At 39.1% G+C, this 27,931-nt stretch overlaps 1 protein-coding gene across 3 annotated transcripts in view; it reads right to left on the reverse strand.

The window, feature by feature from the left end:
- Window positions 1-26,316, reverse strand: part of LOC147569107 (WAT1-related protein At1g09380-like) — a 43,196-nt gene extending 16,880 nt beyond the window's left edge. Inside the window, exons 1-8 of one of the 3 annotated variants that reach the window (XM_086655558.1) lie at window positions 26,260-26,316; window positions 25,825-26,195; window positions 25,678-25,739; window positions 25,527-25,596; window positions 23,955-24,057; window positions 23,748-23,826; window positions 4,502-4,895; window positions 4,358-4,420 (exon numbers count right to left, since the gene is read on the reverse strand). In XM_086655558.1, the coding sequence (XP_086511684.1) occupies window positions 4,358-4,420; window positions 4,502-4,893 (455 nt within the window). In that variant the 5' untranslated portion in view covers window positions 4,894-4,895; window positions 23,748-23,826; window positions 23,955-24,057; ... (2 more) ...; window positions 25,825-26,195; window positions 26,260-26,316. Of the gene's footprint in view, window positions 1-4,357; window positions 4,421-4,501; window positions 6,301-11,750; window positions 11,854-23,747; window positions 23,827-23,954; window positions 24,058-25,526; window positions 25,597-25,677; window positions 25,740-25,824; window positions 26,196-26,259 lie in introns of those variants that run through there. The other 2 variants (XM_086655557.1, XM_086655556.1) reach the window with 2 other exon arrangements.
- Between the last annotated feature and the right edge of the window lie 1,615 nt (window positions 26,317-27,931).

Genomic DNA, 27,931 nt, shown 5'->3' on the forward strand with positions numbered 1-27,931 from the left:
CTACATATGTTCCGGCTCCACCGGATTATTTTGTCCGTTTGCCCGACGGAACCCGTGTTCGAGTCCTCCACATCGGTTCGGTCCATTTCTCAAAAACATTTTATTTATCAAATGTATTACATATACCTTCATTTCAGTTCAATCTAATATCCGTATCTGAAATCTCATTATCTCTTTATTGTCGCGTTTCGTTTGATTCCGATTCTTGTGTTTTTCAGGACCGAGTAACGAAAGCGACGATTGGACTTGGTGATCCTCGAGATGGACTCTATTTCCTTCGCACGGAGCCTCGAATTTCTTTAGTTTTCCCTTTGATTAATAATTGTGCTAGTAATGTTAATTTTGATGTATGGCACTACAGATTAGGTCACCCTTCTATTTCTCGCTTCAAGTACTTTCGTAATAAACTTCCATGTATGAAATCAATTTCGTTTAATAATGTTAATAAAGCTCCGTGTTTCGTATGTCCACAATCTAAACATACCCGATTACCATTTCCTATTAGCACATCTTTATCGTCTCGTCCGTTCCAACTTATTCATGTTGACTTATGGGGACCCTTCTCGGTCCCCTCCCTATCCGGTTGTCGTTATTTCTTGACAATCGTAGATGACTTCTCACGTTGCACTTGGCTTTTTCTTCTCCATTGTAAATCGGAGACTACCAAGTGTGTTATACGTTTCTTTCATTATGTATACAATCAATTTAATTCAAAAATCTCAACTTTAACGTCACAAAATGGAACTCCCATTTTATCTCAAATTCAAACATTCCGATCGGATAATGGATCGGAATTTCTCAACAATGAACTTCAACAATTTTTTCATCATCATGGCGTTATTCATCAACGTACATGTGTATACACCCCTCAACAAAATGGGGTGGTTGAACGGAAACACCGTCATATCTTAGAGGTGGCCCGTTCCCTTCGTATTCAAGCAAATTTGCCTCTCTCCTTTTGGGGAGAGTGTGTTCTTACGGCGGTTTACCTAATAAACAAGCTTCCGACACCAATTCTCAATGGTATCTCACCTCATGAGAAACTTTTAGGTTCACCTCCAAATTTTAATCACTTACGAGTTTTCGGATGTTTATCTTTTGCTCGTAATCCATTAGTAAAAACTAAATTGGACTTCCGTGCTACTTCGGGAATCTTCATTGGCTATCCCCAAGGCCAAAAGGGATATCGTATTTACGATCCCATTTCTCGTCGTTGTTTCACGTCTCGTGATGTCACATTCCATGAAGACGTTTTTCCCATGAAATCTAACAATAATACTTCTTCATCATCTCGTCCTTTTATCTCCATTTCGGATGACACCTCGTTTCAATATCCATCACCATTACACACTTCCGCCACCACTCCTTCTACTCGGCTTCTGGAAACTCACTCATCCCAGCCGATGGTGCCTATAGTGCCTAACTCTCCTGTTGCACGTAGGGCGCCTTCAGAATCTTCCAACTTTACTGTTCCCACGCGCCCAGCTCTAATACGCTGGTCCAACCTGCTTCTGGGGACACTCCTCCAACTCTTGTTTCTATTTCGGGCCCTGCTAATGACATTGACATGTCTGCAGGCACCCCCGACACCTCTAATGTTGATCTTCTGTCTGCAGACACCGCTGAAGCTCCTGTCCAGCAACTTGTTCGTTCTCAAAGAACCCGAAGACCTCCATCTCATCTCTCGGATTACATCTGTTCCGTTCCCTATCCTCTTGAACGACATTTCTCTATTAATTCTTTGTCCACATCTCATCGAATCTTCTTGTCATCGGTTTTTTCTACATCTGAACCCACGTCCTTTGCCCATGCAATGAAATTTCCTCATTGGCGTGAGGCCATGGCCAAAGAAATCAAGGCTCTCGAATCAAACAACACATGGTCTATTGTTCCTCTTCCGCCTAATAAACGTCCCATAGGATGCAAATGGGTTTATAAAGTAAAATTTAAATCTGACGGTTCGATCGAACGTTATAAAGCCCGCCTCGTCGCGAAAGGCTATACCCAAATAGAGGGTTTAGACTATCATGACACTTTCGCTCCCGTTGCAAAATTGGTAACGGTAAGAGTCCTCCTTTCTATTGCGGCTATTAAAGGATGGTCCTTACATCAACTTGATGTAAATAACGCCTTTCTTCAAGGCGATCTCAATGAAGAAGTTTTTATGAAACTTCCTCCTGGCTTTTCCGTTCAGGGGGAGTCTCGTGTGTGTCGTCTAAATAAATCATTGTATGGCCTCAAACAGGCCTCTCGTCAATGGTTCTCTAAATTCTCCTCTGTTCTGATTTCAAAGGGTTTTCTTCAATCTAAATCCGACTATTCTTTATTCACCCTCATTAATGGTTCTACATCTATTTTCGTCCTTGTCTATGTCGATGATATAATCATCACTGGAAACAATGATTCTGCGATCTCCAGGTTTAAGCAATTCCTTGATCAAACATTTTCTCTCAAGGATCTTGGTCGCCTTCAATACTTCTTAGGTATTGAAGTTTCTCGTTCTTCTAAAGGAATTTTCTTATGCCAACGCAAATATGCGCTTGACATCTTAAAAGAGTCTGGCCTCACTGCCTCTAAATCATCCTCTTTTCCGATGGAACAAAAGTCACATCTCCGCCCTTCCGATGGAGATCCTTTGCCTGACCCCACCATCTATCGTCGTCTGATAGGTCGTCTATTATATCTTACTGTCACACGTCCCGACATCACATACTCAGTCAATAATTTAAGTCAGTTTATGCAGTCTCCTAGTCAAATTCATCTTGACGCAGCTCATAGAATCCTCCGCTATCTTAAGGGTTCTCTCGATAAAGGCATTTTTTTATCTGCTTCCAGTTCCCTTCATCTTTCGGGCTACTGTGACTCAGACTGGGCTGGTTGTCCAACCACTAGAAGGTCCACCACTGGATATTTCACGATGATTGGTTCCAGTCCCCTTTTTTGGAAATCCAAGAAACAACCAACGGTAGCTAAATCATCGGCTGAAGCCGAATATAGAGCACTTGCTACTGTTACATGTGAGCTTCAGTGGTTAAAATATCTTCTCAAAGATCTGGGATTTGACCACTCTTCCCCAATGACAATTCATTGCGATAATAAGGCAGCTCTCCACATTGCTGATAACCCGGTGTTTCACGGAAGAACAAAACATATCGAAATCGATTGCCATTTTGTTCGCGAGAAACTAAAAGACAACACCATTGAAACAAAGTTTACTCCGTCAACCGATCAACTTGCAGACATCTTCACTAAACCGTTGGGAGCTGATCCGTTTCAGAAGTTAATTGGCAAGTTGGGCGTCCTCTCCATTTCCGCTCCAACTTGAGGGGGAGTATTAGGATCCAACGGATCCTCCAAGGCCCGGCTATACTCGGCCACCCGAGTACCCGGTTGATTTAGTCATAGATAGTTATATAGTTAAGATTTAGTTTAGATCTTATAATTCAAATTTCAGATACTTGTATCCATCTATATATACTGTAATCACTTAACCAAATAATACAAGAGAAATCAGATTCAAATCTCTCTCTAACTCTATCTCTATCTCTCTCTCTCTCGGCTAACTATCTCTCTCTCCCTTCTCGGTTTTCTCTCTTAATTACAGAGGTACTAACCTCTTCACATAAGTCTTCTAAGTAGGTATATGGATCATCCTACTGAACTTCATCTTCAAGCAGCCAAAAGAGTGTTGAGATATCTCAAAGGAAGTTCAAACTTTGGGATACTCTATAAAAGGGGAGGAGATGAGAAATTGGCTGTCTACACAGGTAGTGACTATGCAGAGGATTTAGATGACAGGAGTACTTATGGGTATGAGTTCTTACTTAGCTCAGACGCCATTTCTTGGTCATCAAAGAAACAGCCAATTGTGACATTGTCTACCACTGAAGCTGAGTTCGTTGCAGCTGCTTCATGTGCTTGTCAGGCACTTAGGGTAAGGAGGATTCTGAAGGAGTTTAACCACAACCAAATTAACGGTACAATGATCTTTTGTGACAATAGCTCGGCTATTGAACTTTCGAAACATCTGTGCTACATGGTCGTAGCAAACATATAAATAAGGGTTCCATTTTCTCCGTGAGCTTACTAAAGATGGAGTTGTAACGCTGGTACATTGCCACAGCCAAGAACAAGTTGCACACATCATGACTAAGCCACTAAAGCTTGATGTATTCTTGAAGCTGAGAAGTTCATTAGGAGTCTATCCAGTACCAAGTATTAACTGAAATGACTATCTTTCAATTGAAGGATGTTGAAAGTAGTTCACCTACTATCTAGGATATACTAACTCAAATAGAAATTGTGTATTTAAATTATATCACGTCTAACCAGTAAAATAGAATGATATGCAACTTACCCAAATATCCCACATAAGCTTAAATATCCGATTATGGGCCATGTAATAGGTGGTAGATTATTCCTGTTTAATTCACATACATAAAATTAGAAGATATAAGAACTAATATCAATAAATTAGTAAAACAGAAAGGAAATTACTTACCATTCCTTGTAATACGCAAGTGGGGCTATAGACAGTGTCGCGAAGACCTGCCTATAGAAAAGCAAGACAAAGGGGTGTAGGCCCTGGTTGACCGCCACCTTGTTAAAGATCTGCATCAAACCTTGCAGCACTTGCACGAACACCATCGTGGCGAACGGCTCTCTCAATGCACTGAGACCCTGTAGAATGAGGGTCATCAGCTGAGTGAGCCGTTGTACAATAAGCGTCTTCATCGCACTGAGACGCTGTAGAATAGCAGTCATCAGCGCAATGAAAAGCTGGTGACACGTGACCACCAGTGCACTAAGATGCTGCTGAATGGTGGTCACCCGTGCAACAAGAAACTGGAGGAAGGTGGCCCCCAGAGCAGTGAGATGTTGCAATATCGCCATAACTGCATTATCAAACAAAAACTCATATAAATAATTGTTACACATATTTTTTTGAAAAATTACAATGAATATATTGAAGAAAACGAAAAATTACAAGGAAACTAAAAGTTGAAAACTTGGGGAACTTGTTACATCATCCCAGTTAACAACCATGTCAAAGAAAGAAACATCCTTAAAATCTTAGACCAAGTGAAAATGGTTCCCTTGATATCTTCTATGTCAGTTTTTTAGTTGATTGTCATATTTCTCGGAGATGATCTTAGTCCAAAGTTTGCCTTGTTCCGTCTCGAACCTCCACAGCCATTTAGAGAGGAGTGCTTGATTCATCTCCTTGAGATCTTTCACATCTACTCCCCCCTCATTCATGTTGTGATAGATGATGAACCATGATACCCGGCGCATTCTTTTCACTTCCACCCCACTATCCCAAAGGAAATTACTTATCTTTCTTTCCAAGTCTTTGAGTGTGCCCAGAGGAATGGAGAAAAGAGACATAAAGTACAGAGGTAACGCTTGGAGTACTAACTTCAAGAGGGTAAGTTTGCTTCCTCGAGACGGTGATTTTCCTTTCCAGGCAGCAAACTTTTTGTTGAACCTTTCAATCATGGGATCCGATAAGCTCTTAGCCTTGTAATTTGTTTGTAATGGCAGACCCAGGTAGGAGGTTGGGAGAGAACTTGACTGACAACAAAAGTCCTTTGGCTGAGCTGGGTTCAGTCTGCCATCTGCTCGGTGGTTTATGCGATAAAAGAGGGATTTTGAAAGATTGACCTTAAGATCAGAGGCCAGTTCATACCACACAAGAATGCCCCTAAGCCTCCTGAGCTGATGGTTGTCATCATTTAGAAAGAAACGAAGTGTCCTCTGCAACCTGTAGGTGGTTGATTGTCGAGCCATTCTCCGAAACTTTAAAGCCTTGAACCCAGTTCAACTCCTCTGCTTTTTGTAGATAATGACTGAGAACTTCTCCTACCAAGAGGAAAAGTATGGGAGAGATTGGATCTCCTTGTCGAAGGCCGCGGAAACTCTGAACATTTAGGAAGGTCTGCCATTGATGAGAATAGAGAAAGTAGCTGAATAAATACAACCATAAATCCAGCTCCTCCATTTATATTCAAACCCCATCTTTTCCATGAAGAAAATCCCAGCTTACCCTATCATACGCTTTTCCAGATCAACTTTAACCATTACACTCAGTTTGTTTTCCTCCATTCTAGAATCCAGCAGCTCATTGGCAATTAGAACACCATCTAGTAGTTGTCTTCCTTCCACAAAAGCTCTTTGATAGGGGGACATAATGTCTTCTAAAACAGGTGCCAACCTCATGGAGAGTATTTTGGTAACAATCTTATAAGGGCCCCCCACAAGGCTGATGGGGCGATCGTCAACGAAGTTTGCTGCTTTATTCTTGTGAGAGTCAGTTTGGGTTTCCAAATTGTGGTATTGTCGGTGGAATTTGGGTTTCCAAATTGGTTACCAAAAATTGGATAGGCGGTTTTGAATTGATTAATGGCAGTTTCTTGTTTCCAAAATTGTGAACAAGGGCGGTTCCAAATTGAGGCAATTTCTAATCTTGGGACTTCCTATGCCGGCTTATAATAATATAAATAGGGGTCTTGAGTTCTTTGTAACACATCAACCAACACAAGCAACAACAACTCTTCTTTAGAGAGCTAGAGAGAGAGCAAGAGTGAGAGAAATTTTTCATAGTTTTTGAGCGGTGTTAAATTTCTCGGTCGTCGAAGATTTAGTATAGGAGGTTATTACTATACGGTACCATCTTGGGACGAACTTGCGGGTTGTGTTAGTCGTCTTCATCTATCCTTCAATAAAGATTTCTTGTTCGCCCGAGGACGTAGGCTTTAAAGCCGAACCTCGTTAAATTCTGTTCGCATATTTGATTTTGACTTAGCTTTTCGATTAATCTTCGTAATCGGATCAATTTCTAGGATAGGTTCGATAGCTTCCGCGACTTATAGTTATAACAATTGGTACCAGAGCCTTGTTGAGATTGAACGAATAAGAAGATGGGATCGAGAAGTGGCACAGTCAAATCAGGGAAATATGAGATAGAGAAGTTCAATGGGAAAAACGATTTTTCTTATTGGCGGATGCAGATGAAGAATCTGCTAATCTCGCAGAAATTACACAAGACGTTGACGGGAAAGAAACCAGGAGATATGTCAGATGAGGATTGGGAAGAGTTAGATCTCGAAGCACGGGCTACCATTATGTTGTGTCTTGAGAGGGACGTGGCGTTCCTAGTAGATGGAGAAACAACGGCGGCGGGTGTGTGGTTAAAGCTAGAAAGCAGTTTCATGACGAAAACTTTAACGAATCGGGTCTACTTAAAATCCAAATTATTCACATGTAGAATGGAAGAGGGTTCTTCTATTCAGGAATATGTGAATAGGTTTGACAGGATTATCTCAGATTTGAAGGATATTGATGTTAAGGTTGAGGATGAGGACCAAGCCCTCATATTGTTACTTTCATTGCCTAAATCCTATGAGAACCTTGTTCAAACTTTGATGCTTGTTGGTGATAGTCTAAGCATGGAAGAGACGAGAAATTCGCTATTAGCGGATGACCTTCGTAAGGTTGCTACTAGCAGTATGGCGTCGGGTGGAGTAGACAAAGAACAAGCACAAGGGTTGTTTGTAACGAGGGGGAGGAGTAATGAAAGGGGAAAGGGAAAGGGCGGGAAATCTAGATCCAAATCTAGAGGCTCTTTCAAGAAAACGTGCTTTAGTTGTGGTGAGCTTGGCCACTTTAAAGCAGCTTGTCCAAAGAGAAAGTTGAAGCAAAAGAACGAAGGCTACAAGGAGAAACAAGAGATGCAAGAGGCGGGATATGTGTCAGAAGAGGCGGATGAATGTTTCTCGGTGACAGAGGTGTCTGAGAAAATCTTCGATAAGTGGATGCTTGATTCAGGGGCGTCACACCATATGTGTCCAAATAGGGAGTTGTTTACTACCTATAGGAGTATAGATGGTGGTACAGTTATACTGGGTGATGATAGTATATGTAAAACTGTGGGACTCGGAACAATACGTATCAAGATGCACGATGGAGTGGTGAGAACATTGACGGACGTAAGACACATACCCGATTTGCGGAAAAATCTAATTTCCCTTGGTGTGTTGGAGCGGAACGGCTGTAAGATAATTATAGAGAATGGCTCCATAAAAATCGTTAAGGGTTCTTTGGTGGTAATGAGAGGTACTCGTTACGGTAATTTGTACAAACTTTTGGGGACAACAGTTACTGGAGATGTAGCAGTAGGAATCAGTGGAAGGGATCCAACGGCTAGTACGAGGCTTTGGCATATGCGCCTTGGGCATATGTCAGAAAAGGGTCTATCTCTGATGTGCGGGAAAGGATTGTTGAAGGACATGAAGAAGCCTTGCATGGAGTTTTGTGAGCATTGTGTGTTCGGGAAGGCACACAGAGTGACGTTCTCTACAAGCAAGCACAGGAGCAAAGAGGTGTTAGACTACGTACACACCGATGTCTGGGGACCGGCAAAGTTACCTTCCAAGGGTGGTTCCAGGTATTTTGTTACATTCGTTGATGATCATTCGAGATTTGTCTGGCTTTATTTTCTGAAGCATAAGAATGAGGTATTCAACACATTCCTGGTGTGGAAAGCAATGGTTGAGAACAAAACTGGTCGAAAGCTGAAGACGTTAAGATCGGATAATGGGACCGAGTACACGGATGGGGCATTCAAGGAGTTTTGTAATCAGGAAGGCATTGTGAGGCACTGGACAGTAGTAAACACACCTCAGCAGAATGGAGTCGCAGAGAGATTGAACCGTACACTACTTGAGAAGGCTAGATGTATGCGCTCCAATTCGGGACTAGGCGTAGAATGGTGGGCAGAATCTATTGCTACAGCTTGTTATATTGTGAACAGGTCTCCACATTCTTCTTTAGATGGCGGCATACCTTACGAGGTGTGGTCAGGTGAACATGCAGATTACGGGAGACTTAAGGTTTTCGGTTGTACGGCCTATTACCATGTTAAAGGTAACAAACTTGACAATAGAGCAAAGAAGGCAATTTTCTTAGGATATGCTACAGGAGTCAAGGGTTATCGGCTATGGTGTACGGAAGACAAGAAGTTTGTAATCAGCAGAGATGTGGTGTTTGATGAGTCATCTATTGTAGCTATGGCGGAAGCTACGGTGCCTAGTTGTGGTGATGTTGGGTCTACTAAAGCTCAAGTAGTGGAAGTAGAAGCCGAAGACCAACGGGTTTCTAGGAATCATGATCAGGTGGAGCATCAGGATAATACTCAGGATGAGAAAATTGATGAACCCGATCATGAGGAGGTTCAAGGGGAAGGTACACAAGTTTTACAACAACAACAGCAGGATGTTTCGGTACACACTAGGCCGAAACGGTTATATAAGCCGGTACAGAGGTTAGGGTCAGACAAACCTCTTAGGCATTATGGGCAGGCAAATCTTGTTGAATATGCACTCTCGGTGGAAGACGACGAGCCGGTCACCTTCAAACAAGCTGTTACCGCGGAGGATAGAGAGAGTTGGTTGGTTGCTATGCAAGAAGAGATGGAGTCTCTTCACAAGAACAAGACATGGGAGGTTGTCCCATTGCCCGAAGGTAAGTCTGTTATTGGTTGTAAATGGGTGTACAAGAAGAAAGAGGATTCTTCCGAGATCATAGGTACAAGGTATAAGGCAAGACTAGTGGCCAAGGGTTATGCACAGAAAGAAGGGGTCGACTACAATGAGATTTTCTCACCGGTCGTGAAACATACTTCTATTCGGGTGCTATTGAGTATTGTTGCTCATAGTGATCTTGAGCTGGAACAACTCGATGTTAAAACCGCCTTCTTGCACGGAGATTTGGAAGAAGAAATTTATATGGCTCAACCAGAGGGATACAAGGTTGAGGGCAAAGAAAATCAAGTATGTCGTTTGAGGAAATCTCTTTACGGATTGAAACAATCCCCTCGCCAATGGTACAAACGATTTGATTTTTTCATGCTAAAGCATGGTTTTCGCAGAAGTGACTATGATTGTTGTGTATACATCAAGAAACTTCGCGAAGGTGACTTTATTTATCTCCTTTTGTATGTGGATGACATGCTTATTGCTTCTCGAAGCATGGTGGAGATAGATAAGTTGAAATCTCAACTCAGTCAAGAGTTTGAGATGAAAGACATGGGCGCTGCAAAGAAGATACTGGGAATGGAGATTAAGAGAGAGCGGTCAAGTAAGAAACTGTACTTGAATCAGAAAGGTTACATCGAACGAGTAGTTTCTCGATTCGGGATGCAGAATGCGAAGGCGGTGTCAACACCTTTGGCACCACACTTCAGGCTCTCGGGAAAACAATCTCCCACTACTACGGTGGAGAAGGATCATATGGATCGTGTACCGTATGCTAGTGCAGTTGGCAGTTTGATGTACGCTATGGTGTGTACTCGTCCAGATATTTCACAGGCGGTCAGTGTGGTTAGCAGGTTTATGGCAAATCCGGGGAAGACACATTGGGAAGCTGTGAAGTGGGTCTTGAGGTACTTGAAGGGTACTATTGATACGGGTTTGTGCTTTGGTGGAGACACATGTCAAGTAAGCGGTTATGTTGACTCGGATTATGCTGGCGATCTAGATAGAAGACGATCTACTACTGGTTATGTATTTAGGGTACATGGTGCTCCAGTTAGTTGGCGATCGATGTTACAATCTACAGTTGCGTTATCTACTACGGAGGCCGAGTATATGGCTATGGCCGAGGGTGTGAAGGAAGCACTGTGGTTGTGGGGTCTTCTGGATGATCTAGGGATTAAGCAGGAGTGCGTAGAGGTATGGTGTGATAGTCAAAGTGCGATCCACTTGGCGAAGAATCAGGTCCATCATGCTCGTACTAAGCATATCGATGTCATGTATCACTTTGTACGAGATGTCATAGAGGAAGGTGATGTTTCTCTCATGAAGGTACACACAGATGAGAATCCCGCGGACATGTTGACTAAAGTGGTGACATGTAGCAAGTTTCAGCATTGCCTGGAATTGCTACAAATCGGCTCGTGTTAAGTTGCCCGAAAGGGCGTAATGGCGACAAGGTAATCTTTATGTGAAGGGTTGGTAGAACTACGGTAGGCTTGATCCTGTAAAAGGGTACGTAGGCAACCATGGTCATATGGTGCAGTCGGATGAAGTTACAAGAAGCAGATATATCTTACAAGGAGTATCCTGGTGTTCGTCCAAAATTTGAAGAGTATCAAATTGTGTACGAGGTGGAGAATTGTGAGAGTCAGTTTGGGTTTCCAAATTGTGGTATTGTCGGTGGAATTTGGGTTTCCAAATTGGTTACCAAAAATTGGATAGGCGGTTTTGAATTGATTAATGGCAGTTTCTTGTTTCCAAAATTGTGAACAAGGGCGGTTCCAAATTGAGGCAATTTCTAATCTTGGGACTTCCTATGCCGGCTTATAATAATATAAATAGGGGTCTTGAGTTCTTTGTAACACATCAACCAACACAAGCAACAACAACTCTTCTTTAGAGAGCTAGAGAGAGAGCAAGAGTGAGAGAAATTTTTCATAGTTTTTGAGCGGTGTTAAATTTCTCGGTCGTCGAAGATTTAGTATAGGAGGTTATTACTATACGGTACCATCTTGGGACGAACTTGCGGGTTGTGTTAGTCGTCTTCATCTATCCTTCAATAAAGATTTCTTGTTCGCCCGAGGACGTAGGCTTTAAAGCCGAACCTCGTTAAATTCTGTTCGCATATTTGATTTTGACTTAGCTTTTCGATTAATCTTCGTAATCGGATCAATTTCTAGGATAGGTTCGATAGCTTCCGCGACTTATAGTTATAACAATTCTTCTTAGGAATGAGAACAATATAAGTCTGGTTTAGCCTTCAATGAAAAGAAGCAGTGTCCCAAAACTCTCGGATCATGTTAATCATATCTACTTTGATAACGTCCCAGCATACCTTAAAGAAAGATATAGGAAATCTGTCCGGACCCGGAGCTTTATCGACGGCTAACTCACCCACCGCACCTAAGATTTCCTCCTCCGAAACTGCCCTCTCTAAAGAGGATGCTGTAGAGGAAGAGATCCTTTTCAGTTGCATACTAACAATACCTGGTCTCCACCAGTTCGGTTCCTTATATAGTTTGCTACAATGATTGTTACACATATTTCCATCGTTTTTGTTGTACCCATATATCTTTTTCAGAAATTTGAGGGAATTCTTTTATGACGGTTCATTGGCCATATGGGTATGACCAAACCGTAATAATAGTGGAATATAAGCATAGTAAATTTAGGACCGAAAATTTGGCAAATTTTTCCCCAAATTTGACTTCTTATTTCTACCCCCATCATCTTCTTCTTCTCATAGTACAGCGATCTCATAGAGATGACTATTTTTCACTTCCAGCGTGTATTTTGATTACCAATTTTGTAGCATCTTTGGTTGGAGAATCTGGTTATCCTGTAATACCTATATCAATGTTTGTGGTTAAATCTGATTTTTCTTTTCTCCCAAAAGTCCAAATTAGTTTTCGTTTTCCTTTATTCTTTTTTTTATATTGATAAGCGGAGTAAGAGCCCGGCCCAATACAATGAAAAGGAAAAGAGACGAAATAAATAAACAACTAAAAAACAATCGAAAAAAACTCAAAATTACTGGGTTATTAGCCCCATCCCTTTCTCATTCTCACCGAGCCCCTAGTGTCCATGTTTAGAATGTCTTGCAAGTTTCAACTCTATCGTTAACTGATTATTATCTAGGGATGTCGTATTAAGCAGCTTTCGAACTAAGCCAGTAACCTCTTTACACGTGTCCAGATTCGTTTGGCCTTCCAAGGTACCTTCTAATTTGGTTTCGTGAGAAGGTCTTTAATATTCATTGAATCCAACCTTATTTCAATGTGATGGACTCCCTTCTCAAGAGCCAGCCTGAGCCCCATTTCTACGGCTTGGAGTTCATGAACAAAAATCAATTCTTTCGCCACTATAGTTGTGCCTACCCCCACCACTTCACCCTCTGAGTTTCTTAAGATTGCACCATATCCCGCTCTCTCGCTATTAAGTGCTCCATCCGTTGTTGAGTAGATATGTCCTGGGCTTGGACTAGACCACTGGCACATGATAAATGCAGGCCGAGTTAGAGAGATTCCCAGATTCCAAAGATCAATGGTACGCCTGTTGTCAATCTTTTCCTCAATCCATCTCGTCCCAAATGTTATCTTAATTCTGACTCTTCTTTGATGGATCCAATAATGCTAGCAAAAGATTTGGTAGAAGATTCCCCCATTGCATTCCTTCCATATGTGATAAATGTATGCATTCATGACTAACCGGCCTAAAGAGGCTTGTAGTGTGGTACCTTGAAAGTGATTCAAGCACCACTGGATTTCCTCCTCACAGCTAGTGTCACTCCCTGTCGTCTAAATCCCATTGACTCAAGAAGTATCACCCATATTTTCTTAGAAAGAAGGCAGTCAAACAAGAGGTGGTAGTCTGTTTCAGTTTCATTTCTACAGAATACACAGTTAGAGTCTTCTATAATCCCCCACTGGGTCAGTCGTGCTTTAGTTTTGAGTTTCCGACGAAGAGCAATCCACGAGATAAAGTTGTGTCTCAGTATACAGCCTGAAAACTACAGAAGGCCAGCCTATTCCACGTTTGGTCCACGATTTTGTCAACTTTCAGCCTGAAACTTTCAGCCTACCTTCAGCCCCCACTGGGCCACTCGTGCTTTAGTTTTAAGTTTCCCATGAAGAGCAATCCACGAGACAAAGCTGTGTCTCGGTATACAGCCTGAAAACCAGAGAAGGCCAGCCTATTCCACGATGTTGTCAACTTTCAGCCTGAAACTTTCAGCCTGAAACTTTCAGCCTGAAACTTTCAGCCTACCTTCAGCCAGACACAAAGGTAGGCTCTGGTTTCCACGTCTACCGTACGGGTCGGACCAGTCCCAAGTCGACTTGGCCCGATAAGCAAAACTACCTACCTTCAACATAAGTAGCCGAGGAATTTGGCAATTAACCCAATGCCTCCACATTGAGCCCCCGATATTAAAGAGCAATCAAAATAAATTTTGATGGTTTGAAGTGGAGTTGTTTACCATTTATTAGTGATATTTTCCTTAAGTCATGTTCTGGGAGGTAAGTTTCTACTAAATTTCCTAATGATCTATGAAGCAACTTCCATTCACAGAGATATTGAAGGAGATGAAGTGGCAATTGAGTTATCTAGAGATACTCATAGGAATAGCAAATAGAAAGATTCATCTACTACTTCCAAAATTAAAATCTAAAGACACCCATAAATTTCCTAGAGTGTTTGGCTGTGTCGGATATGCAAGAACAGAGGTTGTTGGGAGAAGAAAGCTAGACGACAGGTCAAGAAAGCTGGTACATCTGGGAACAGAACCCGGTTCGAAGGCTTATCGCTTGTATGATCCTATGACTAAGAAGATAATAGTCAGTCGGTACGTGATCTTTGATGAAAAGAAAAACTGGAGCTGGAACAATACCGATAGAGAAACAAGTAGAGATTTTGGAACATTTGTTATTAATTTGGGAGAATTTGGTAATAAAAGCATCAGAGGGATCGAAACTTATGAATAAACAGAGGAGAATAATCTTGATACTCGGGCAGTCAGTGAGGATGTGTTAAATAAAGAAGAGGACGAAGTAGTTGAAGAAAACCGTGGGGATGGAGATGAAGGTGGAGATAATAGTGTGGCTGAACCAGCCCAAGCACAACCACAACCACAGCTAAGGAGATCAACAACGACACGTATTAAGCCAGCTTACTTTTTTTTTTTTGATGAAAGAAGCCAGCTTACTTAAATGATTATGTTCACATCACAGAATATGAAGGTGAGCGTCTATTGTTGACAATGAACGAGGAACCGTGGAATTTTAATGAAGCAAAAGAGTTAAAAGTCTGGATAGAAGCGTGTGAGGATGAACTTTCTTCAATAGAAAGAAATAAGACGTGGTGTTGGAGTCAAGCCTATCGGACTAAAATGGGTATTCAAGATAAAACATAATTCTGATGGGAGTGTCAACAATTACAAAGCACGATTAGTGGCGAAAGGATATGTTCAACGACATGGCATTGATCATGATGAAGTATTCGCTCTCGTTGCACGTATTGAGACAATTCGTTTCATCATTGCTCTAGCAGCCTACATCGTCTTGATGTAAAAACCGCGTATCTCCACGGTGAATTGAAGGAAGACATTTATGTCACTCAACCAGAAGGATTTATAAGCTTGGGAAACAAAGATAAGGTCTACAAGTTGAATAAAGCTCTTTATGGTTTAAAACAAGCACCTAGAGGTTAGAATGATAAGCTAAACAAGATCTTTAGAGAGTTGAAGTTTCATAGATGTTTAAAAGAGCCATCGTTATATCAAAAGGAAGAAAAGGATCATCTTCTTATCGTGGTTGTGTATGTCGACGATCTACTTGTCACAGGTTCATCGTTGAAATTGATACATGAGTTTAAAAAGGAGATGGCAACCAAGTTTGAGATGAGTGATCTTGGAAAGCTGACCTTTTATCTTGGGATTGAAGTACATCAGTTTGAAGGAGGTATCGTATTAAAGCAAGAGAGGTATGCAAAGAAAATACTAAGTGAAATTAGGATGGAAAGTTGTAATTTGTGCCATGTACCGATGGATCAAAATCTGAAGTTGTCAAAGTCTTAAGAGGAGAAAATCATCGATAAAAAGGAATATAAAAGAAGCATTGGATCGATGTCTACGATATTTACTCCACAAACGTCCAGATTTATCTTATAGTGTTGGTTTTGAGTAGATATATGCATGAGCCGGAAGAATCCCGTGGAAAAGCGGTAAAGCAAGTCCCGAGGTATCTACGAGGAACACCCTTTTTTGGTCTTGTGTTTGCACGTTCGGATGGTGTAAAACTCATAGGGTATAGTGACAGTTCACATAACGTTAATGAGGATGATGGTAATAGCACAACAGGACATATATTCAATCTCGTTGATTGTCCAATAACTTGGTGTACACAAAAGCAAGAAATTGTGGTTGTCATCCTGTGAGGCTGAATTCATGGCAGCTACAGAAGCGGCAAAACAAGCTATTTGGCTTCAAGAGCTCTTTGCTGAGTTAATAGGGAAGGATTGTGAGACGGTTACTATATTTGACAATAAGTCGGCAATCGCGATAACTAAGAATCCGGTATTCCATGGTCGAAGCAAACATATACACAAGAGATATCACTTTATACTTGAGTTTGTCGGGAATGAACAAGTGGTGGTCCAGCATGTTCCGGGAAATGAGCAGAAGGTAGATATAATGACGAAGGCACTTGGAAGAACCAAGTTCAAAGAAATGAGAAGCCTTATTGGAGTTCAAGATGTGGGTGAAGATGTTTTTCAAGCTTAAGGGGGAGAATGTTGTTATAAGCTTGAAAATATCTTGGGGTTCAAGCTAAAGTATATTTAGGAGAATCTAAATATACATAGTTTTGTGGAATTTTCCTTTTCTTTAGAAGTTACCTAAAGTTAGTTCTCCTTTTATTCATGCTATCTAAAATAGGGTTTTCGAGTTATGGTTCCCTATATAAGGAGGTGTTGAGATGTGGCACTATTAATATAAGAGAGCTTAAGGTTTTTGAGTGATTTTTCCTTACGATTAATAAGAGAGTAATTCTTGTTGAATTATTGAGTTCTATTACGTCTAAATATACGAAGTTGTTGAAAGACGTAATAGAACTAACGACTTTGCCTGAATCAGCAATGTGGCATCCAAGAATTGGTCATGTTAACTTGGAGACAATGAAGATGATGATCAATGAAGAGCTAGTGAGTGGTATACCAACAAAGATGACAGTAAAGAAGGAGATGTGTGTGTCATCTCTTTTCGATAAACAGACAAGGAGATCTTTTCCACAAGCAACCACATATCGAGCCTCTCAACCACATATCAGAGCTTTAGGAAGATACAACAATGGCAGACGGAGACAAGAAGGAAGAGACATCGAGGATGTCAAAGACGAAAGAGGAAGGAGGTTTTCTTTCCATTAATTGTCCCATGTTAAATTCAAGTAATTATACGGTGTGGACCATGAGGATGAAGATCCTACTCAAAGTTCATAAAGCTTGGCAAGTTGTTGAAAGGGGAAACATCGATGAGACAAAGAATGATATGGCTATAGCTTTAATGTTTCAATCGATCCTCGAAGCTCTTATTCTTCAAGTCGGTGACCTAGAGACAGCCAAGGAAGTGTCGGAAGCTATAAAAACTAGATATTTAGGAGCAATAGGGTCAAAGAAGCAAGACTGCAGACCCTAATGGCAGAATTCGATCGGCTTAAGATGAAAGACACGGAGAAGATTGGTGACTTTGTCGGAAAATTATCAGCAATTTCATCAAAATCAGCTGCACTAGGGGAGGGAATAGAATAACCTAAGATGGTCAAGAAATTTATGTCAAGTCATCCTCAAAAAAATTATATACATATCGTAGCATCGCTCGAGCAAGTGCTAGATCTCAATAACACAAGCTTTGAAGACATCATAGGTCTAATAAAAGCCTACGAAGAAAGGATCAGTGAAGAAGAAGAGCAACATGAAGATCATGGTAAGCTTATATATGCCGATGGTGATTCATCACGACAACCGTTTCAGTATAATTATGGAGGCAATAGAGGAAGAGGACGTGGGACGTCGCTCTTCCTGGAAAAGTAGAGGACGTGGTCGGTTCGGGTTTCAACAGGAACGAGACAAGGAGTATGAGTCAAAGATAACTTGTTATCGGTGTGATAAGAAAGGACACTATGCGTCAGATTTTCCTGATAGACTACTTAAGCTTCAAGAGGCAATGGAAAGGAAAGATGAAGATACTCAATCTGCTGATGAGTTAATGATGCACTAAGTGGTTTTTCTAAAATGAGAAGAATGCAAACCCTGAAATATTTGAAGCCAATTCAGACACACGTAATGTGTGGTATCTGGGCAATGGAGCCACCAATCACATGTGTGGAAATCGAAGCTTCTTCATGGACCTTTATGAGACAATTATGGGGAAAGGGAGATTTGGTGATGACTCTCGTATAGATATACGAGGGAAAGGGTCAATTCGTTTTGTTTTCGACAATGGTGACAAGAAAGTACTAAAGAATGTTTACTTTATTCCGGAGCTGAGAAGTAACATTATAAGTTTGGGTCAGGCCACGGGAGCAGGGTGTGAGGTTCGAATGAAAGAAGACTTGCTGATGTTATATGATCGTTTGGGACAATTGCTGGTGAGAACTACCAGATCAAGAAATCGTTTATACAAAGTTGCCTTGGAAGTCGAAGATACTAAATGCTTACAACTAACGACTTTGCCTGAATCAGCAATGTGGCATGCAAGAATGGGTCATGTTGACTTGGAGACAATGAAGAAGATGATCAATGAAGAGCTAGTCAGTGGTATACCAAAGATCACAATAGAGAAGGAGATGTTTGTGTCATGTCTCTTCGGGAAACAGACAAGGAGATATATTCCACAAGCAATCACATATCGAGCCTCTCAACTTCTCGAGCTCATTCATGGAGATCTCTGTGGACCTATCACACCTCCCACTGCGACTCATAAGAGGTACCTTTTTTTCTCATTGATGATTGATCACGATATATGTGGACTATCTTGTTGAAGGAGAAGAGAGCAGCATTTGAAAATTTCAAAATTTTCAGAATACTTGTTGAACAAGAAACAAGGGTTGTGATAAAGACATTCCGAACAGATCGAGGTGGAGAGTTTATGTCTCATGAGTTTGAAGCTTACTGTGATAAATATGGAATCAAGAGACATTTATCAGCTTCGTACTCTCCTCAACAAAACGGAGTTGTTCAAAGACGTAATAGAACTCTCTTGGAGATGACTAGGAGTATCTTGAAACATATGAAAGTACCAAACTATCTGTGAGGAGAGGCTGTGAGACATGCTACATATTTGATAAACATAATAGAAACAAGATCGCTGACTAAATCAACTCCGTATGCGATGCTTAAAGGGAAGAAACCAAATCTCGAGCATCTTAGAGTGTTTGGCTGTGTCGGATATGCAAGAACAGAGGTTGTTGGGAGAAGAAAGCTAGACGACAGGTCAAGAACGCTGGTATATCTAGGAACAGAACCCGGTTCGAAGGCTTATCTCTTGTATGATCCTATGAATAAGGAGATAATAGTCAGCCGGGACGTGATCTTTGATGACAAGAAAAACTGAAGCTGGAACAATATCGAGAGAGAAACAATTAGAGATTCTGGAACATTTGTTATTAATTTGGGAGAATTTGGTAATAAAGGCATCAAAGGGATCGAAACTTATAAAGAAACAGAGGACAATAATCTTGATACTCGGGCAGTCAGTGAGGATGTGTTAAATAAAGAAAAGGACGAAGTAGTTGAAGAAAACCGTGGAGAGAGATGAAGAAGGTGGAGATAATAGTGTGGATGAATCAGCACAAGCACAACCACAGCTAAGGAGATCAACAAGGCCACGTACTAAGCCAGCTTACTTAAATGATTATGTTCATATTGCAGAATATGAAGGTGAGCGTCTGTTGTTGACAATGAACGAGGAACCGTGGAATTTTAATGAAGCAAAAGAGTTAAAGGTCTGGATAGATGCGTGTGAGGATGAACTTTCTTCAATAGAAAGAAATAAGACGTGGAATTTGGTAGACCTTCTTGTTGGAGTCAATCCTATCGGACTAAAATGGGTATTCAAGACAAAACATAATTCTGATGGGAGTGTCAACAAATACAAAGCACGATTAGTGGCGAAAGGATATGTTCAACGACATGGCATTGATTATGATGAAGTATTCGCTCCCGTTGCACGTATTAGGATGAACTTTCTTCAATAGAAAGAAATAAGACGTGGAATTTGGTAGACCTTCTTGTTGGAGTCAATCCTATCGGACTAAAATGGGTATTCAAGACAAAACATAATTCTGATGGGAGTGTCAACAAATACAAAGCACGATTAGTGGCGAAAGGATATGTTCAACGACATGGCATTGATTATGATGAAGTATTCGCTCCCGTTGCACGTATTGAGACAATTCGTTTCATCATTGCTCTAGCAGCCTCAAGTAGTTGAGAAATACATCCTCTCAATGTAAAAACCGCGTTTTTTCCACGGTGAATTGAAGGAAGACATTTATGTCACTCAACCGGAATGATTTATAAGCTTAGGAAACAAAAATAAGGTCTACAAGTTGAATAAAGCTCTTTATGGTTTAAAACAAGCACCTAGAGCTTGGAATGACAAGCTAAAAAAGATCCTTAGAAAGTTGAAGTTTCATAGATGTTTAAAAGAGCCATCGTTATATCAAAAGGAAGAAAAGGATCATCTTCTTATCGTGGTTGTGTATGTCGACGAACTACTTGTCACGGGTTCATCGTTGAAATTGATACTTCAGTTTAAAAAGGAGATGGCAACCAAGCTTGAGATGAGTGATCTTGGAAAATTGACCTTTTATCTTGGGATTGAAGTACATCAGTTTGAAGGAGGTATCGTATTAAAGCAAGAGAGATATGCAAAGAAAATACTAAGTGAAATTGGGATGGAAAGTTGTAATTTGTGCCATGTACCGATGGATCAGAATCTGAAGTTGTGAAAACCTCAAGAAGAGAAAACCATCGATGAAAAGAATATAGAAGAAGCAGTGGATGTCTACGATATTTACTCCACACACGTCCAGATTTATCTCATAGTGTTGGGGTTTTGAGTAGATATATGCATGAGCCGGAAGAATCCCATGGAGCAGCGCTAAAGCAAGTCTTGAGGTATCTACAAGGAACAACCTCTTTTGGTCTTGTGTTTGCACGTTCGGATGGTGTAAAACTCATAGGGTATAGTGACAGTTCACATAACGTTGATGACGATGATGGTGAGAGCACAACAGGACATATACTCTATCTCGTTGATTGTCGATAACTTGGTGTACACAAAAGCAAGAAATTGTGGCTTTGTCATCCTGTGAGGCTGAATTCATGGTAGCTACAGAAGCGGCAAAACAAGCTATTTGGCTTCAAGAGCTCTTTGCTGAGTTAATAGGGAAGGAGTGTGAGACGGTTACTATATTTGACAATAAGTCGGCAATCGCGCTAACTAGGAATCCGGTATTCCATGGTCGAAGCCAACATATACACAAGAGATATCACTTTATACTTGAGTTTGTCGGGAATGAACAACTGGTGGTCCAGCATGTTCCAGGAAATGAGCAGAAGGTAGATATAATGACGAAGGCACTTGGAAGAGCCAAGTTCAAAGAAATGAGAAGCCTTATTGGAATTCAAGATGTGGGTGAAGATGTTTTTCAAGCCTAAGGGGTAAAATGTTGTTATAAGCTTGAAAATATCTTGGGGTTCAAGCTAAAGTATATTTAGGAGAATCTAAATATACATAGTTTTGTGTAATTTTCCTTTTCTTTAGAAGTTACCTAAAGTTAGTTTTCCTTTTATTCATGCTATCTAAAATAGGGTTTTCGAGTTATGGTTCCCTATATAAGGAGGTGTTGAGATGTGGCACTATTAATGTAAGAGAGCTTAAGGTTTTTTGAGTGATTTTTTCCTTACGATTAATAAGAGAGTTATTCTTGTTGAATCATTGAGTTCTATTACATCAGTTTCAAGGAGGTATTGTATTAAAGAAAGAGAGATATGCGAAGAAAATACTAAGTGAAACTGGGATGGAAAGTTGTAATTTGTGTCATGTACCGATGGATCAGAATCTGAAGTTGTCAAAGCCTCAAGAGGAGAAAACCATCGATGAAAAGGAACATAGAAGAAGCATTGGATGTCTATAATAGGATACGTTACATAAGACGGATCGAAAATAGGAGATCCGGCGGTCAAGATAAGTTGCAGAAATAATATACGTGTATGTACGTAACGGATCGAGAAGATGAGATCCGACGATCAAGAAGAATTCAGAATATTGAAGATATTTGAAGATATATTGAAGATATATAAAGAATTAGTTTCTTATATTCAGAATATCTCTTGTAACTATCTAATGGTAATATTAGATAGATTTTGTATTATTTCCTAGTTTAGTAATCAGAAAATAGGAAACCCTAAACCCTAAGTCATCTATCAATAGGAGATGGTTCTAGGATTCAAACTCATCGAGTTATTAAGTTATGTAACCGATCAAGCCCACATACAATTGTATGTGGTGATTATTAATAATGAAATATTTCTTCGTGGATGTAGGTCTTGACCTTGAGTATTCGACCGAACCACGTTAAACATTATGTCTTTCATTTTATGTTTAGATATCTGATTCTTATATAATAGTGACTTTATCATATCTCCGATTATTATATAATCGTGAATTTAACAGTCTACGATATTTACTCCACACACGTCCAGATTTATCTTATAGTGTTAGGGTTTTGAGTAGATATATGCATGAGCCGGAAGAATCCCATGGAGCAGCGCTAATGCAAGTCTTGAAGTATTTACGAGGAACACCCTATTTTGGTTTTGTGTTTGCACGTTCGGATGGTGTAAAACTCATAGAGTATAGTGACAGTTCACATACCATTGATGAGGATGATGGTAAGAGCACAACAGGACATATATTCTATCTCGTTGATTGTCCAATAACTTGGTGTACACAAAAGCAAGAAACTGTGTCTTTGTCATCCTGTGAGGCTGAGTTCATGGCAGCTACAGAAGCGGCAAAACAAGCTATTTGGCTTCAAGAGCTTTTTGCTGAGTTAATAGGGAAGGAGTGTGAGACGCTTACTATACGGATTGACAATAAGTCGGCAAGCGCGTTAACTAAGAATCTGGTATTCTATGGTCGAAGCAAACATATACACAAGAGATATCACTTTATACGTGAGTGTGTCGGGAATGAACAAGTGGTGGTTGAGCATGTTCTGGGAAATGAGCAGAAGGCAGATATATTGACGAAGGCACTTGGAAGAATCAAGTTCAAAGAAATGAGAAGCCTTATTGTAGTTCAAGATGTGAGTGAAGATGTTTTTCAAACTTAAGGGGGAGAATGTTGTTATAAGCTTGAAAATATCTTGGGGTTCAAGCTAAAATATATTTAGGAGAATCTAAATATACATAGTTTTGTGAAATTTTCTTTTTTTTTAAAGTTACTTAAATTAGTTTTCCTTTTATTGATGCTATCTAAAATAGGGTTTTCGAGTTATGGTTCCCTATATAAGGAGTTGCTGAGATGTGGAACTATTAATATAAGAGAGCTTAAGGGTTTTGAGTGATTTTTCCTTACGATTAATAAGAGAGTTATTCTTGTTAAATCATTGAGTTCATATTGAGATTCTATACAAAACATGTCGGCATGGGTCGTCTACCGTACGGGTCGGGCTAGTCCCAAGTGGACATGGCGTGATAAGCAACACTACCTACCTTCAACATTAGTAGCCGAGGAGTTTGGCAATTAACTCAATTCCTCCACATTGACCCCCCCGATTTAAAAGAGCAATTACCATTTATTAGTGATATTTTTTTGAAGTCTGTGTTTAAGTTTCTACTAAATTTTCTTACTATGATTTATAAAGCAACTTCCATCCACAGAGATATTGGAGGAGATGAAGTGGCAATTATATTCTATCAATTGGGTCATTTAGAGATCGATACTCATACGTATAGCGAACAGAGATAGATTTATCTACTACTTTCAAAATTAGAATCTAAAGACACCATAAATCTCCTAGTTGTATTTAAATAACGGAAATGCTAGGATTCCGAAAGAAATTGACGAAAATTTAAATATTTAAGTAGTTGAGTAAAATAAAATGTTGAAAGAAGTACTAATGGGGTGAGGATGAAAAATACAGTACGTACTTTTCTGCTTCTTCTTCTTTGTTACGTATCTTCCACTTGTAAGTAAGATAGTAGTGGGGTATTTCTTCAACTTAGATACCTGCCATAATAACACATTCCTTCCTTAATATTTATATAAAAGGGTATTTGACAAACCAGAAAATGAAAAAGAAAATAATATTTTCATGAAATTTTTCATATAAGAAATTGATGAGGAATTCTTTTTACCTCCCAGATTGGACTCTGATCAGTAATGCTTCTGGTGGGAAAGAAAGAATCGGAGGGAGGGACAAAATGTAATTCTTCTTCTCTTTATACTTTCTCTCTCCCTCTAAAACTCCCATGAAAACAACATAAATCATAACAACTTGAGGAAGAAAGTAAATATCAACAACATTAACAGATGCTTGTAGAGAGAGAGAAAGAGCTGGAGGGGGTGAAAAGAAAAGGTAATTCTTCTTCTCTTTCTACTACTTATCTCTCTCACTTTCTCTCTCTATAAAACTCCCTTAAACAACATAAATCCTAATGCACCAAATTGTTAATACTTGGGTACAATACTTTATTTCCTTCTTATTACTAGACTAGTAGAGGGAGAGAGGGTCAAATCCCATAATTGTGATTCAGTTGTAAGATAAAGTGAGGGGTCCACTTTTTGGATGAAAGTTTATACAAAGAAAATCACTCATTCTATCTCTAAGCTAGCAAAACATCCAGCACTTGAGAATACCAATCAATAACATGATTTTTGGTTGCCATTTCCTAGTCCGTATAGGACGATTTCGAAAGAATATATTTGTACGAGAATATATTTCTGTGAAGAATTGTCACCTTTGAAGATGATAATGAGCTAATTTAAAACTAGAGTTTGTGATTTGTTTTTCTTCCATGAACATAAATAAAATTTAATTCTGTTACTACATAGACGTAACTCAATTGACCCTATTGCCATTATATATATATATATATATATATAGTAGTTGTATTAAAATTATACTAGTAGTATATTATAGTAATAATTGATCTACTGACTTAAAGTAAATATTATCCTATGTAGTTTAATGTAAAAAGATTTCCGCTCGTTAATAACGGTTCAGCTATTTAATTAATCTTCAACTGCCCACTTCTAAAAGTTGGACTTCCAGTGAGTTGTTAATCTCTACTTATTCCATTTTTGGTACTATCACGGTTTCTTCTTGGAACTATTTTTGGAAAGGGATATTATGACTTACATGTACTCTTCTTTTAGTATTATTTTTTTATTACAAGGAGAGGGACTGAGGGACTGAGGGAGAGGGACCACCTCTCAAAACCCACCTAGTGTTAGAAGTCCTTGATGATATTCCCCTGTTTGTCTATTTTATTCGAAATTCTCAAGAAAACATGAAAAGACTTTCATCTTTTAAAACACAAGGGTTCAGAGATGTGGAGACGCGAGATTCAATGATATAATGTAAAATCATTAAGTTTCAAACCAGAGGGATGTACTTTTGTAGACTTGTAAATAAGGGAAGAGAAAGTATGTGGAGGAGATATATACATTATTTAATTAATTATTGTCAAATATATAGCCTTTACCTCTGTGTACCAAAAATCCAAGAAATGACTTTTTTTTTTTTTTGTGATGAGATCCAAGAAAAGACTTGAGTTAAAGTTATTATTGTTGCAGCCATTTCTAATAAAAAGGACTAAACATTTTTGTTTTATTTTTTAACTCTTTTCGAAACAGAAAGACCAAACATTTGGGAGTCAAAAATAATTAAGAAAAATGATATATATATAAATGAAGAGTGAAATTACCAGCAAAATCAGTGACTTAATCGATCTTAAGAAGAGTTGTGATTATAAAGAACAAGAAATGATACCCAACCTGTATTAATAAGTAAAGAATGGGAGCATTAGTAACTTACAAATCAAAAGATTAGAGAGAGAGAGAGAGAGAGTAACTCACTGATTCAGCACAAATGAATGACTAAATCATTTGAGTGATTGCCCTATCTGCCTCCGTTATATCTAGTAAATAATCAAAACAGTAAATAAATAGGGATCAAGACATTGGAAACGTTATTTATTGAAAACCCAGCTAGTACTTACTCACCAGAAATCTGATTATTGGCAATGTTGAAAGTTCAGCTGAATCCTCCGGTGAACAAATGAGATGCTCAAAATAATGAAACACTTTTGTAGCTGTCTAGACTTGAGATAACAAAAAACACTAACAGCTCTTCATTTTGAAATTTGAGCAGAAACAGTGTATAGGCTAGTTACAGAGAAAGAAGGAAAAAAAAAAGAAGTGGAAGACAGTCTAGACAGAGATGTGAAATTTGAGATGGGTTAGAGAGATAAAGAAGAAAAAAAGAGTAGAAGAAGTAGAAGATACTATGATTATCTGAACTGGAGAGAGGGAGAGAGTGAAGAACTAGAGAGAGAGAGAGAGTGAAGAACTAGAGAGAGAGAGAGAGTAAAGAACTAGAGAGAGAGAGAGAGAGAGAGAGAGAGAGAGAGAGAGAGAGAGAGAGAGTGTGTGAAGAACTGAACTAGTCCGAACCATTTTCTGTATTAGCCATGTGATTCAAAACAAGAAATGAAACCATTTTATGTTTTTTGGTAGTCACTAGTTCATCTATCTTTTGCCAAAAAGATGGAAAATGGATCATTAAGTTCAAACAAGAAGGATGTACTTTTTGATGGTGACTTCTAAAGAAGGGATGGAAAATGGATCATTAATTAATTATTGTCAAATAGCCTTTATCAATGTCTACTCGTGTTTTTCTTTTTTTTTTTTTTTAAATGTCTACTCATGTACCAGAAAACCCAAAAAAGACTTGAGTTGGAGTTATTATCGTTGCACCTATTTCTAATAAGAAGGAAGAAACCTTTTTTATATATTTTTTTGTTCAAACAAAAGGGGGAAACATTTGGGAGTCAAAAGCAACTCACGGCTTCAGCATAACTGAATACTAGATAATTCGACAGATTGCCCCATCTGCAAATACTAATCCAAATAAAAATAAATTTGTAAGGGTCTAGGGGCAGTGGATTGGGACTTTCGTGAACATTTGAGAGTCCGCGAAAGTCCGAGACATTTCAATCCAGATATTTGAGAGTTCACGAAGTGAAACATTCAAATCCAGACATTTGAGAGTCCACGAAAGTCTGGCATTCAAATCCAGACATTTGAGAGTCTACCAAATGTCCACAAATATTCACAGATGTCTACGAAAGTCGAAAAATATATATTTGAAATGCTAGTATAAATATATAACAATCCAAATATATTATTTCATCTGATTAAACAATGATAATAATAATATGAAAATAATAAATGTCTACCAAATGTCCATCAATGTCCACAAATATTCATAGATGTCTACGAAAGTCGAAAAATATATTTTTGATTAGCACAATATAATATGCATTACACATTTTGTCAATGGACTCGAGATCTTAAAATGTCCCCTGAAATTTGCCTATTGATCAAATGTCTTGAAATGTCTATAAAGACATTTTGTCTACAAACTCAATGTCTTGAAAATGTCTATGAAGACATGTTGTCTATAATAAGTCATCTGAAATGTCTTGAAATGTCTACGGGACATTTTGTCTATGAAAGTCTGTGAAAGTCCCAATCCACTACCCCCTAATATTACTATAAATACGATATATAAAAATTGTAGTTCTCCCATATGCAACCCTTCTTCGGCGTCATTATTCTTTTGTAATTGTGTTCCCAATAATTGTGATTGACGTACAAACATGTAGTAGCAAATACTTCATATTGTCAAACACAAGATTTTAATTTTCAGACAACAAAAAATTTATCAAACGTTTTACATTCAACGAATTAAGTAAGATCTTGCTCAGATGTGCCTTTAGTTTTGACAAAATGTGAATCCAAATATAAAACCATTGGTATTTATTTGATTTTCAGAAGCCTTCCAGAAAGCAGGTGTTTTAGGAACAGCATCAACCATTACAGACTGGCACCAAAACTAAGACTTCTCCTTTAATAGATTCTCACGTAGAATAGAAAACAAAACTGAATGCAACTTAAATCGAGGGGGCATTTTCTTTTCCCTATATTTATTCTTTTGTGGAGATGAGAAGATATACGAACGTAAAAGAAACGTGTTCTTTCAAACCCAAATTTGATAACGAAAGAAATACGCCATTACTTAGACGATCGTGTTTCGTTAAAAATAACT

This window comes from Eschscholzia californica, unplaced genomic scaffold (genome assembly GCF_041429995.1).
Source record: "Eschscholzia californica isolate CP2 unplaced genomic scaffold, dmEscCali1.0.p SCAF_1, whole genome shotgun sequence".
NCBI lineage: Eukaryota > Viridiplantae > Streptophyta > Magnoliopsida > Ranunculales > Papaveraceae > Eschscholzia > Eschscholzia californica.